The sequence below is a fragment of the Alligator sinensis genome, unplaced genomic scaffold, assembly GCF_000455745.1.
Source record: "Alligator sinensis unplaced genomic scaffold, ASM45574v1 scaffold173_2, whole genome shotgun sequence".
In the NCBI taxonomy this organism is placed as follows: domain Eukaryota; kingdom Metazoa; phylum Chordata; order Crocodylia; family Alligatoridae; genus Alligator; species Alligator sinensis.
In genome coordinates this window covers 399,029-412,566 of record NW_005842720.1, presented here as the reverse complement: position 1 = coordinate 412,566, position 13,538 = coordinate 399,029, and the positions used below count along the sequence as shown (strand labels likewise).

The 13,538-nt window shown below is 36.6% G+C and overlaps 1 protein-coding gene across 2 annotated transcripts in view; it reads right to left on the bottom strand.

Moving 5' to 3' along the window:
* Positions 1 to 13,538, bottom strand: part of PDE11A (phosphodiesterase 11A) — a 275,983-nt gene that overhangs the window by 108,727 nt on the left and 153,718 nt on the right. For both annotated transcript variants that reach the window (XM_025216276.1, XM_025216277.1), the window contains exons 7-10: positions 11,179 to 11,254; positions 9,331 to 9,398; positions 7,641 to 7,733; positions 2,743 to 2,793 (exon numbers count right to left, since the gene is read on the bottom strand). In XM_025216276.1, coding sequence (XP_025072061.1) covers positions 2,743 to 2,793; positions 7,641 to 7,733; positions 9,331 to 9,398; positions 11,179 to 11,254 — 288 coding nt within the window. The remainder of the gene's footprint in view (positions 1 to 2,742; positions 2,794 to 7,640; positions 7,734 to 9,330; positions 9,399 to 11,178; positions 11,255 to 13,538) is intronic.

Sequence of the window (13,538 nt, the reverse complement as noted above, 5' to 3'; positions counted from 1 at the left end):
ATCCATGGAGGTCAGTACAGCCATTTACCGCAGCCCTGTTTCATAAAATTTTGACTCTCATCCTGAACTTTTGAGATTGTGTGCTAGGTAACTTAAGTGCTAATGGATGGCAAGAATCAATGTATTTTTATTATATCGCAATCCCATTTGTTAGTGAAAGTATTAGAAAAGGCCGATAACATGAATATGCAGAGTTATGATTCACATAATTTGATTTTGTGTTGAGATGGAATGTCCAGTTGGAGTAATATCCTGGCATGCCCATCAGTTCTTGGTTATTAGGAGAACAGTTTCTAATAATGTTAGCAATTTTAAAGAGAACAACCCAGTTCTCATATTTCCTATTAACAAAGAGGTATCTTTAAAGGGAGTCAGGAAATACTGATTTATCTTTAAAGGGAGATATTGAATTTCACCCAAAAAACATGAAAAACTACATGTACTAAACAACACTTTTCTGTTCTCTGAAATCAGACACATTAGAATCTATGGCTCCTCCTCACGTTCATGAAAGATTGTTTCATGCTATATATTACTTGTCTATGCTACCTACTGTGGATTTCAAATCCCCAACCAATGGTAATTCTGCATCTTATCCCAAGCATTTTTTCCAGAGCCTAGCAGCAGTAAATTTTAAATTAAGGAACTGCCTTTTAAGAAAAGTTAATTTTCCAAAGGAGAATAGCAGCAACATTGATAAAGGTGTCATTTGTTACTTCATGAACTCAGAAATAGAACTTGCTCAAATAGGATATATCTGGTGAATGTTAGCTCTTTTAAAAGGGCATTTATATGCACAGGTCTCAGTTGCAAGGGTTAAAGTTGATTTTTAGCTGGAATTTCACCCATAACCCATAGAAGCCTTGCTTACCAGCTCCTTGAATTTACTGTAATATAACCAAGAATAATATGCAAAAGTCTGAGGAAAAATAAGCCTTAAGAATACCTACTAATTTTTCTCATTCTATAAAAGTTAATGCAACTAAAAATTAATGTAAAAATTTCCTGGTGATAAATAAGGAAGAAAAAGATGAGACTGTAGAGATCACACATACACAAAATACATATATAAAATACATTATATATATAAAGATTAACTTAGAAGAAATTTACATGCTATAAACTAAAATACAAAATATAAAGGTTAAATGATCTTTCACCAACCCTTCCCTTCCCCCAGCATATATGACAATGTTAAATCCACACCTGTCTCAGGTTAAGTGCCTCTTCCCTCTCACTCTCTCACAGGACACATGGGCATCGAAGCCCAACCCTTTTAACCAACCTAACCCTCCCTGCAGCTTCTTCTGTGCATTGCATATGAATGATGACAATACTAATCTTCTCCACAGCCTGCTCTACAACTTGAACAGAAGTCCAAAAGACAGAATTCTCAAGACATCAGGACAATTGCTGATAAGTATAATTTGAGTCCCTTCATGCAGATAAGGTCAGAATAACTCTAAAGTGCTCTGTTCACAGAGTTCTTGACAAAAAAACTATACCATAATGCACACACAATTAATGGCTCTACCCCACCCTTTGCTCTACATGGCATTCTTTACATTTTTTGTTGTTTCTACTGAGAAAAATGCAAAGTTGAAACAGTATTTTGTTTTTATATGGACACAGGAGGTTCTGCATTTCTCATTATTTCACTTCAAGCCTGTTGACATTATATTCATCTCTCAGATAGAACAGTTTATATAAACTCTTAGCCAGGGCCTAAAAGAAGAAGGAGAAATAGGGGTACAGTTGCATCAAGCAGCCATTTGATCACTCTCTCTTTTCTGTTTCCAAAATGGGAGACTAATGAATATGTATCGGACCCCCAAATTTCTCTCGTAGGACCTGCTCTTAGCACAGTGAAACCTATGTATCACAAAGCCCTGGGTTTCACTCTGGCTTGATTATACACTTCCTTACCTCAAGTCATTGCATACATTTCTTAGGGTACTCTTTAAGAGGTAGCCAGGTGGCTGCTGAAATTACCTCTAGATAGAGGGAGAAGGAGCTGATGGCTGGACCCTGAAACATTTCTGTTAGGTTACCACTGATGTAGCTCTTTACATTTTGTAGGAATTCCCTATAACTTGCAGCTTGATATATAATGTGTTTTTTGAAGCCCACACACAAGATAGTCTTTGCTTCTCTCAAAATGAATGTTCACTGAAAGAAGGTGCTAAAAGACATGATTATATTTTCTAATACAGGGCTGCCAAATGCCACTCTATGACCTATATCTGGCCTGCGAGGGATTAACATAAGGCTCATGGGCTCCCACCTGGCTGCTACCCACCCCCTCTTGTTCCTGCTGCAGAGGCCAGCATCTCTGGGGCACGACTGCATGGTTGGAGGGAGTCCAGTAAGCTCACTGCTTGCACAGTAGAGGGTGGTCTTTCACTGTTTGTGTGGGAATCAAGGTGAGGGTTTGCCTGAACAGTGGCAGCAGTGGGAGACTCAAATGGCAGTGGCAGGAGGGGGCAGCACAGGGGGCCCTTGGCCACACGGTGGTAGCAGCAGGATGGCTTGTGGCCCCTGGAGCATGCAGATCATTCCATGCGCAACCTAGGGCGTGCAACCAATGCAGTATGTTTGGCCTCTGAAGTTGTACAACCCCCTTCTAAGATATTCTAACCTATGGCTAATATAAAAGTAAAAGCCATTATTTTTCTCAGCTTATCTAGATTCATTTCTGCTTCATAGCTGCTTTGCAAAATAAACCAAAACTTAAATCCTTACCTTAAATTTGTCAACTTCTGCCTTTGAACACGTTGCATGGTAAGACAGTACCTGACCCAGAACAAAATGAAAACAATACATTTTTCTTAGGGGACAAGTAGAAATTATAGGGCTCCTTGATGCTGTCTAATAAATGGCTTTAAAAACACAATTAGGTAACAGTTAGGCATTATCAGTAAGCTTTGAATTAAAAGATAATTAATTGTAGGTTAACAGGTATACACTTGGCTTTTACATTATGATTGTCATCTAGGAAACCATGGAGAGTAAGTAATGTAATATTCCATGCATTTCTGTTCCTTTGAAGTCCTGCAAATTTAAAGAGAAAGAACACAAAACAAAAATTAAAATTGATTTTATATAGCACCTCTTGTTAAGCTATTGAGTTTCTTATGTGCTTTCCAAAGATGCAGCACTGCTAGCAAATTAGTTTTTCCAGCCAACAGCTTTCATAGTCTTCAATGTGGTGTTCTGGAGATAGAAATTGTAGGCAAGTATAGAAAGGATGGGTCACACCTTTAGACACATTGTATAAATACTTGTATGCAAACCTGAATAAAAGATATGCCTGAAGCAAGGATAAGAGACTGTTGGCCAGAGCAGCTGGCCAGAGGCTGCAGAAAGCTTGCCCCACATCAGAACCAAAAGTTCCACTGTGAATGGGATAGGTATTTTTGGAGCACTTTAGTAGACAGGAGAACTATTTACATTACCAGAGAGAAAGTTTCTTCCTAAGCTCACATAACCGGTAGCTGATTTATGCTCTGAAACACTGACATTTATTTATATATTTTTATATATATCTATCTATCTCCCCCTTACTCCAAAATGGTTTTTCTCCTGCTTAGCCACATGGGTGTTCTCTTCATGCATATAAATCTCTGATTTTTTTTTTTAATCACACTATCCTTTGCACCTGAGAAATCTTGTGGACATGAGTTCCAAACAGAGTTATGCTTTATCAGTAATGCAACTGATTTGGAACTTGTTAGTTAGTTAGTCAATCAGTCAGTTAGTATTTCTTAGTTTTAAACATCAATGAATATCCCCAGAAAGAGTAAACCCAAGTTCTCTGTTTTACCTCCTTTATTATTTTCTATATTTATGTCTCCCTCTAACCAACACCTTTCTTTCTGCCTTATTATTATTCCTATTTAAGAAGCAAGGGATTTTTGGCAATATCTTTTATTGGACCAACTGTACAGTCAAGAGATATCGGAGACAAGCTATTTTGGCACACAGTGCCATTCTTCAGGTCTGTGCCTATTTAATTTCTCCACATATCTTATTTTATTTAAGTATTTCTGTTTACCTACTAATTTCCATTGCCAATCTTCAAATCTCATCTGTTTCTATCTTCTTTCAGAAAAAAATGACCAGAACTCTACACAGAATTCCAGGCAAGGACACAGCATAAATTCAAAAAATGTCATTTCAGTATTTTTAAGATTTAAAAAAATCTCATTCATTAATATTCTATTGACTTTTGTACCATGTATATATTTTGAACAGAGCTGTTAATTTAACTGTTCACAATGTTGCCTCAGTTTTCCCCTAATTTTAATCACTTTCGAATGCAGCTGCAAAAACAATTAATTCAAATTCTTTCTGCTGATGTGTATTAGGTTTCAGTTGTCAGTACTACACTTCTTCTGTCATTGTGCTACTCATTTATACTTGTTAGGTCCCTCCATTTTCTCACAATTGTCTAGTCTTTATTATTCTAAATCATTTTTTAATCATTTCCAAATATTGTCTCCTCACACTTTATTCATGTTCCTCAAGAATTATATTAAACACCACTTACCCAGAATAGGACCCTAAGGCATTCTACTGTTAATCTTTTGCCATATTGAAAGTTCATTATTTATTCCCACATATGGCATGGCAGGAGGCACAATTGTTGGGACTAAGGATCAGATCCTGTCCTGCCATTTAATGAATGTGAGCCAGGGGCTATAGGTACTGCTAAAAGTGTTCTATATAAGAAGTAGTGCCCGTATATTTGGATTTGAATCTCATTAGAGTTTATATCAAAATGCCTTACCTCATCTGATATCCAAGTCATTTTGTAGGTCTACCTAGATGAGTAAACGAGCAGAGGTACCTGCATTGTTTTGATTTAAGGAAAGGATGACTCAACATTAAATTATGATTGCCATTCAATTTCCCATTACTGACATCTATACCATAAGACAAGTAGTCCCTGTATATCTTCCAAGAAAGTAGCTGTATTTTAATTCTATTGATTAAATAATGGATTTTCATATCCTATCTAAACTTTACTTATTTTGCACCTGGCTGCACACTGTATTTGTTATAGCTTGTTTCTCTTCTCATGGAAAAGAATTCAATCCAAGATGCAATTCCATATTAATCAGCCAACTGTGTTGCCAATTGCATTGCGAACACCAATTAACTCTTATGACTGCAAATACAGAAGAGGATTTGCACTTTCTTTAAGCTATATACAGTATAAATACAAATGCCAATTATGCATTATGCAAATACAAATGCTGAAATGTGTATGCTTATATTTAAGAATCCCAAGTAGTGCCATTGCTTTCAAAGGGATTTAAAAGTTAAGCCCATGTTTCAGTGTTTTGCTGAACAGAGACCACAGGGACAATGAAATATCTCCAGGTTTGCATACAAATTCCAAGTACTCTGTATATGTTTGTTTTCTGATACTGACTTTTACTTCTGTATTCAGATAAACTTCTGCTGTTCTTAATGAGGAATCACATACCTGTAGATGTTGTAATGTTGCATAAAATTAGTGGAGTTACATTTTCAAAAGATGGGTACATTATTAAAATTATTCAAATTGTGTTATTAATCATATGTGAAATCCAGAACATTCTTGGAAATTATGTTTCCTTTGACCAAAATTTCTCCAAATTATACTATTATAAGCAGAATTTGCAAGTGCCTATTCAAAAATTTAGTATTAAATGATCACAGACTTCAGAAAGACAAGATACCAGATAGACATTAAGTATTAAACTACAGTTTAAGCAAGGGTTTCTCGTAATTGTATAAAACCAGACTGTAAAGTATAACAGAATTACAGAGTACATGAAATACAAGAAAAATATAATCTTCAGATATATTTGGGGTATTTTTAAATATATGACACATAATAAACACAATAAACTAAGCCAAAACCTACTCAATGATTTATATTACTTTCTTTTACTAATACATTTCTCACATTTTTTAATAAAACAGTAAGCCTGGGAATTTAAACAAAATCTTGTTTTGCAGTATAGTCATTAATAGCCTTTTCAACCAGCTATCTTTTTTCAAAACAGCATGATGTTTTGAATCATGATGATGACTTTAATGAAACTCTCAGGCCTAAAAACTGAGCACCGCTTTAAAGATGCAGAGGTAAGTTTCCTAAATATGACATCATCCACAAAATACAAAGCTGTAAAAGCCTCTAATTTATAAGACTATATCAAGCATGCATATTTAAAATATATTCAATGGATAATGACAAAAAATCATTGTTCCCCAGTGAAAAACAAGACTCATTTCATGGCTGTAATACCAATGGTTCCATATTTCAATATGAAGTATATATCATAATTATGCAATATTGTGTTTTAAAACTGACCAAAAGATTTTACAGTTCTTTTGAATGTCAGAGAGACTCTAGGATACCCAAAATTTCATTCATATCCCAGTCCACTTCAGGAGGAGCAAGCTAAGTTTATAAGACAATTTCTAAAGCTCTCTTCTAATTGGGAAAAACATCTTTGAGCAGTCTTTGGTAAACCTTTTATGCAATTCCTTTTACTAGTTATAGAATTTAAAAGAGCGTAGTCTTTCAATGTTGTTGAACCATTATAGAGAATGGAATGATTCACAGTATGTTTCCTAAACTAGTTGGGAAAAAGGACATAATTTAATAAAATACAGTATTATAGATCTCAGAGTAATTTCTACAGAACCTTGCTGGCTTCATCCCTCGTAATTGTTTAGTTTGGGACGAGTTAAGAGAAGTAATGGGATAAGAAAAGCAAAATCTTTCCAACAATTTTAGATCAATTAATGTACAATTCCTAAAGTTTTTAGTAATACTGGGCATATCTACATGAGACACTTTGTCACCATAGCAATGAGCTACAATGACCCTTAAACTCTTAATTTCAGAGTTTTCCCTGACTTTTCCATCTCTCATTCATTTAATGGAATGAAAGAAAAGCAAAACCTGAATAAAAGAAAAGAAAAACCTGAATGAAATACCAAGTTCTAGAAATTTTCAGTATTTGGTATACTGGAAATTAAACACAAACACAATAGTATTTGCTAATACATGCATCATGATATCTCCCTAAGCACCCTTTCTATCCTCTTTCAAATCTCTACCCAAACCCCATTTTTAACTTAACTTTCCACTGGTGGCCTTCTTTGATGTATTTTCTCCCTTAAGTGGGAATTTATCAGTTTCATTCACAATATGTTTTTTAAATTGTGTGTCTCTCTTCACTGTCCCTGTCTTTGAGTTCGTTTAAGGGTGGTTGTTCATTTGATTTATACTATTATAAGCGCTTCATGACTTGGACCACATCCTTTCTCACTGCTATGAATTCACATTTCAAATATATAGCTGTAGACATACCATATGATTAGGATTCAATACTTATCTGCTGTGTGTGCCTTGTGAAAATTTACTTAAGCTGAGAACTACGCCCATTACAATTAATATTCCCTGAAGTAAACCTCCTTGCAATGTTTTTCTAAAGGAACAAGAATTTGGAGTGGACAGCAGGGGATTTTTAGAAAATGATTGACTACAAAGTTTGCTGTGAAAACTCCTGTACTAGAACAGTCTTTCATATACAACAAGAATAGTTTATGGAGAGCAATTGCTTTTATCAAATACTTACATCAAGAGCCACAGATTGTTTTGCCCATGATTTTTTCACCTGGTCATACATTATTGTGTTGTTGATACCCAGGCCACAAAAAATAACAAAAGCCTAACAAGAAGAAAAGAATTAAATTAAATTAAATTACCAACACAAAATGAATGTTGATTTAGTTATTTCAAAGAACAGGATGAGAAGCAAACTAGAAAACAAATATAAAATGATAGAAATATATGGTAATTGTGTTTATGGCAGAGATATGTTATCTGAAGGTCGTTGTCTCAGACATAAGAGAAGAAAGATGAGATACCAAGGATGCTGTTTAATTTGGCTGCAACTTTTAACTTAGCCAGATCCTTCATGCAGAAGGGGCGCCAGTGGTGGTGGCAGTGGATGTAGCTACCACAGTCACAGTGGCTACTGTGCATCTTGGGACAAGGGGCTGCACATCAAGTAAGCACTTGCTCTGGTGGAGGTAAGCAAGTGGCAGTGGATCAGGTGCCAAAAGGCAAGCAAAGGAGGTGTTGGCAAAGCCCTTCCTCAGCCCCATGGCCACCAATGGCCATATTTACTGGAGCCTCAGGTCCCTGGATTCTGTGGCAAGCCAAACCCGACCACTAATCATGCCCCCAATTCTCTGAACAGCTATAAGTCCAGCAGGCCAGAAGGAATTGTTTGATGGGCCAGATCTAACCTGCTAGTAGTATATTTTACACCCCTGACTTCATGTCTCGAGGAACAACTAGCAATAACACATACAATGCACATCTTTAATTGTTTTAACCTGGTGAGGAGCTGCTATCGACACACTATTCTGCCACAGCTGGGCCCCAGACTACTATTGATATCCCATTGCCTTCCTTTCTTTCAGGGCTAAGGGGATATTAAGCAAGTGTTCATTTTAAAAATATCATTCCTTTGCCCTTTAGCCATAGAGATTTTTGATATGATAAAACCCCAATTTGATGGTCTTATTACTGTCATTTTTACATAGCTTCTGACCTAGAAAATGTAGGAAAAAAAAATCTAAAAAAAAGGTACCAGTGAGGATGTTTAATGATTATCCAATTTAAGTGAAGTTACATAAAAGACAATTATAATGCCTTTTCTTATTTGTTTTTGTTTATAGAAAAGCCAGGGTGCAAGCAGATATCGCCCTTGTGCCTCCCTAAAAAATGTAATGGCAGAACAAGTTGATAGTGAACAGATGTCCTTGCCCCTGGTAACGCTCCAATTGCCTGAAAATGTTTGTGCAAAGCTAGTTGTTTGTGACACTTTAAAGGGGAGGACAACTGTTCAATTACTGCATGACCTGAGAAGTGCCCTGTAGGATTCCCCAGCTTGCAGATGTGTACCTGGGTTGGGATGCTGCAGTGTGAAATGTGTGCTCCAGGAATCCCCTTCAGGGGACTCCTGGGGTAGGTCCAGGGAACCCCCATGGTGGTTTCCCCACTTGCGCACCCTCAGTTGGGGCTCAGCAGCATGAAACCCGTGTCCCGGGTTGGACCTCTAAAGCCCTGGGAATGGCAGGGACCTGACTGTGCAGGAGAACAGTCCTGGTGACATCTGTTTGTACTGTTCAACAGCATTAGCTTTGCTGGGACACCACTAACTGATGGGGCAACAAAACAATGGCTATTTGTACTGTAGGTGCACAGAACTTATGCTGATAAAATAGATGGTTACCACAAAATGAAGTACTTCTTACCTCAAATAGTCTCTGATCGGCATCATCAAAAGGCTTCCCATCAAGCCTATTCAGCACTTGAGCTACGCCTTTAAACAGAGTTGTTAAAAAAAGTTTATAATATATGTATATAAAATTTATCATGCAGAAATTGCTGTCCATTACCAATAATTAAAATATGTTTTCACTGAAAAACAAAACTTAAAACATTCATGATGGAAAAAATAAACAAATGTTAATATTTGAAATATTGATGATTTCTTGTGATTCCTTTATCCAGGGAATATATAACTTTTAGGGATTGTCTTCACTCTGCAAGTGCCATATTTGCTACTTTACACAGTATTGCATATGTTTTGCATGGAAGACTAAGGCCCAAATTCAGCAAGGTATTTAAGCTGCTTAAGCAGATGTCAAACTAGGAGGAGCTATGAAATACCAAGGACTAAAGGACTTCAAGTTACTTATGTAAATTTGCTGAATCAGTGGCTTAAATTTAGCTAATTTACTATGACCTACATATAAGTCTCTTTCCCCCATGACTGGTCCAACTATTTGTTTAGTCACTTAATACATAATTCTATTAAGCAACTTGAAGGAAAAAAATCTATTCAAAGCTGCTGGCTCCAAATTAATAATATTGTATTCCTTTGCAAAACTCTCTTCGCAAAACTGTCTTCCTTCTGTTTTACTCATCTACCGTATACCCAAATAAAAATACTGTAATGTTTACCAGTATTTTGCATACAGAATTTTTCTTCAGCTTCTTTTGATGGATATACACTAGATAAGGGACATAAGCCATATTTTTATAAACTACAATCAGCACATTTGCTTTGGTTAAGCAAACACAAAGAACATGATCATATGGTGTACGGAGTTCCCTCTGTGGAGTACACTCCCCAGTGTCATCAACTACATGTCATAGCATCTGGTTATGTCCTCAACTAGTGTAAACTGTTGTAAGACCATTTACTTTAACTGAGCTATGACAATTTATACAAGTTGAGGACACAGCTCAAACTTTTCAAAGAGCTACCTTTTTGTGTGTAAAATCAAGTAGTTGTATGTCTAATCCTGAAAGAAGACAGTGAGGACCTTGTTGGGTTAGACGAGGGGTGATTAACCACTAGTGCATGGGCCAGATCCAGCCCCCAGTGTGGTGTCATCCAGCCCCCAAGGGGATCCCAATAGCTCCTGTATGGAACCCCATGGGCCATGGCTCTGCTTGCTAGATCTGGCATGCAAGCAATATGGGGCCTGATCCCAGCATGTGGAGGTGGTAGGGGGCTCCTAGAACCCAATAGTGGGTAAGCAGAGGCAGCACAAAGCCCTGTGCTGTCTCCACCCAGCCGGGATGGGCTCCAGCTAGGTGGAAGGAGTCCAGGGCCCTCGGGCCTGATCCTAGCACATGGAGCTGACATGGGTGACTGGAACCAATCCAGGGCAGGCATGGGCAGAGGGGATCTTAATTTGGCTCATGGACTCACCCTGTACCATTTGTTTGGCCCACAGGGCCAAAACTGTCAGCATGACTGGATAAAACCAATACCTACCCAATCTACATGGAAACATGAAAACTGTCAGAAGAACCTACCAGGTTGTCTCTCTTTCACTCTGAGTTTCAGGAAATGGATTATTATTACAAGTAAGATAACAATGAAGAAACTGGAAAGCTTAAAAAAGAAATCCATACAGTATCCAAGTCAAAAAATGTCTTCCCCTATACTTAAAATGCATTGTAAGTATTATAAATTTTAATAATATTAAACTGTGGAAAAGAAGGAAAAGGAATGCAGCATTAAGAAGATGGAATTAAATTTACATTAGCACTATAATGGCACAAACAGCTATGAGGAGTATACTTACCAATTATCTGGTGATTGCTATTCCATATAGGAACACAAAGAACAGACCTTATATGAAAACCAGAAATCTGGTCAGCCTAGGATGTAAAAAATGAGAATTTTAGCCATTGATACAGTATCTAGTTAGTTATTTACAGCCTTCTGAAGTTCCAGTAATAAAGTCATGGAGGACTTCAGTATGAAAACATTTACAAATCCACCTGGCTCACATCATGCTGGCCTTTCAAGTAAAAGCTGAGGAATATTATTTGTATGAAAATAGCGAGCAATTTTTAATACCAACTACTTGCTGGAAAAAGCTTCTACTTGAACCTTTCCAAATATATAAAGAACCCAAAGGCCTTGCTTCAGAAACCTCATGGTATTTGACGACTGATTTGAACCTGGAAGCTGCAAGTAGGAGAGGAACAGTAAAAAAAAACCTTGGCCATACCCTGTTCACTCTCCCTTTCAGCATCCACTCTTTGCTACTGTGAGTTAAAATCCATCAAACAGATTTGAAGCAAGGACCCGATGTCCTCTTTAAAAAATTAATCTGAGATTGGCTTTGAAAAACAGACAAACAGAAAGAGACAATACATAGGTAAAGCCATATTTGCAAAAAGAAGGTAAGAAATGAGCAGGGAACTTTCTGGGAGGAAAAAAGGCAGCTTCAGGAGGAACTGAGGAATACGGTCAAAAGGAGAATCTGAGATTTCCTACATAAATGATACCTGTAACTATAATATCTCCTTCTTGCTTTAAGGTGATAGGCCATGGTATGAAATACTGTGATCTACTTTTAATGCAACTAATTCTTCACTTCCTATGCTTTATTCTTTATAATTATTGTCACAAGATACCTCAAGATAAGTGATTCTTGAATATCTGAAGAGACTTGAGAGAAGGCCAAGAAGAAAGGCTTACCCCAGTCAAGACAGAGGCATATCTTACTAAGTGCTATTCTAATATGGCAGAGGTCCAATGTTTGTAAGTATCTACACATGTGAACTACTCACTGAAATCAGAAGAGAGTGCTACATGAAATTCAGCATAAGACACTGCTCTATTAGACATGATTTTTCTGTTAAGAAACGAGTAATTTTATTTAAGTAGATGAAGGAATGTGTGATATATCCTGAACTCGGACTAACAAACTCTGACTATAACTAAAAGCAAACTTCAAGCATTCATGGGTTACTATCTAACAATAGGCTTTTTGACATTTTTTGACATACAGTGAAAATACATATCTTTTTTGTATTTTGAAATATTTTAGATATTTATGATCACATATTTACAGAGCTGGGCCAGCCTCAAGCAACTCAGATGGACTCAGTACAGATGAAAACGGTTTTACATAAATATTTCCTTTGCCACAGTAGTATTTCCTGGATTATTTTTTTTCTATATAGTTACTATATTACAAGTAAACACTACTGAGTTCAACTAAGTTATACCAGGCTCCTCCAGCTCTATAAATTTGCTCTCCTACCTTTATAAGCATATGGAATGTTTTATATAAAAGGGTTTCATATTGTTCCAAAAAGCTATATATAATCTCACGTACGTACAAGATGTAAAATTTAGGATTTTTATATAGCAATCATAAATAAGTTATAGATTCATTTTTTTTCTGTGAGGTAAATTTGCGTAAGATGAAATGTTATGATTTATGTCCAATATAATGCAAGTTTTCTGCGGAAGGGAAAAGAAGAAAAGAAGATCCTTCTATATTTCATTTGCTATCTGAGTTTTGCAGATCTTGTTTTGATGTAGGTCTTAAAATATTTATTAATAAAACTGTTCAATGAAAAAATGGTTTGACAATTAAACATTTCTTTGAAGATCTAAGTTAGCGTAGGGAAGGGTGAGTGTGTTTTTGTAAGTGTAGAGGCAGAACAACAAGATAAGTGTTCCATGCATTGTTCTATTTTACTTTAATGAGTGGTGCACCTGATTGTTTTTAATAACCTGATTGTCTGATGTCATTTCTAACAGTGGTTTTGAAGATTAAATGCTTATGTTCATACCAACATATACAGTGATTCACAGTAATCTTTTTCTATGTAAGTCAGGCAGTATCACTCAGTGTCTAGAATTTTAGTAAGTTTGAAACAAATATGGTATGGCTGCATTAGTAATTAGATCATGACATAATGAAAGTGTAACTACAGACACATCAAGGATTGGTGTGTTTTACTTCAGCATCTCTCACTGAGCAGCCTTTGGGTTGTTGGGGCCCTGGGCAAGAGTCATTTGGGGCCCCTTAGAGGTAGGGGTGCACCGATAGAGATTTCTGAGGCCGATACCAATAGCTGATTTTTAAGGAGACATATTGGCTGATACCAATCCAATTTCTGATATCAGCCCGGCAGCCTG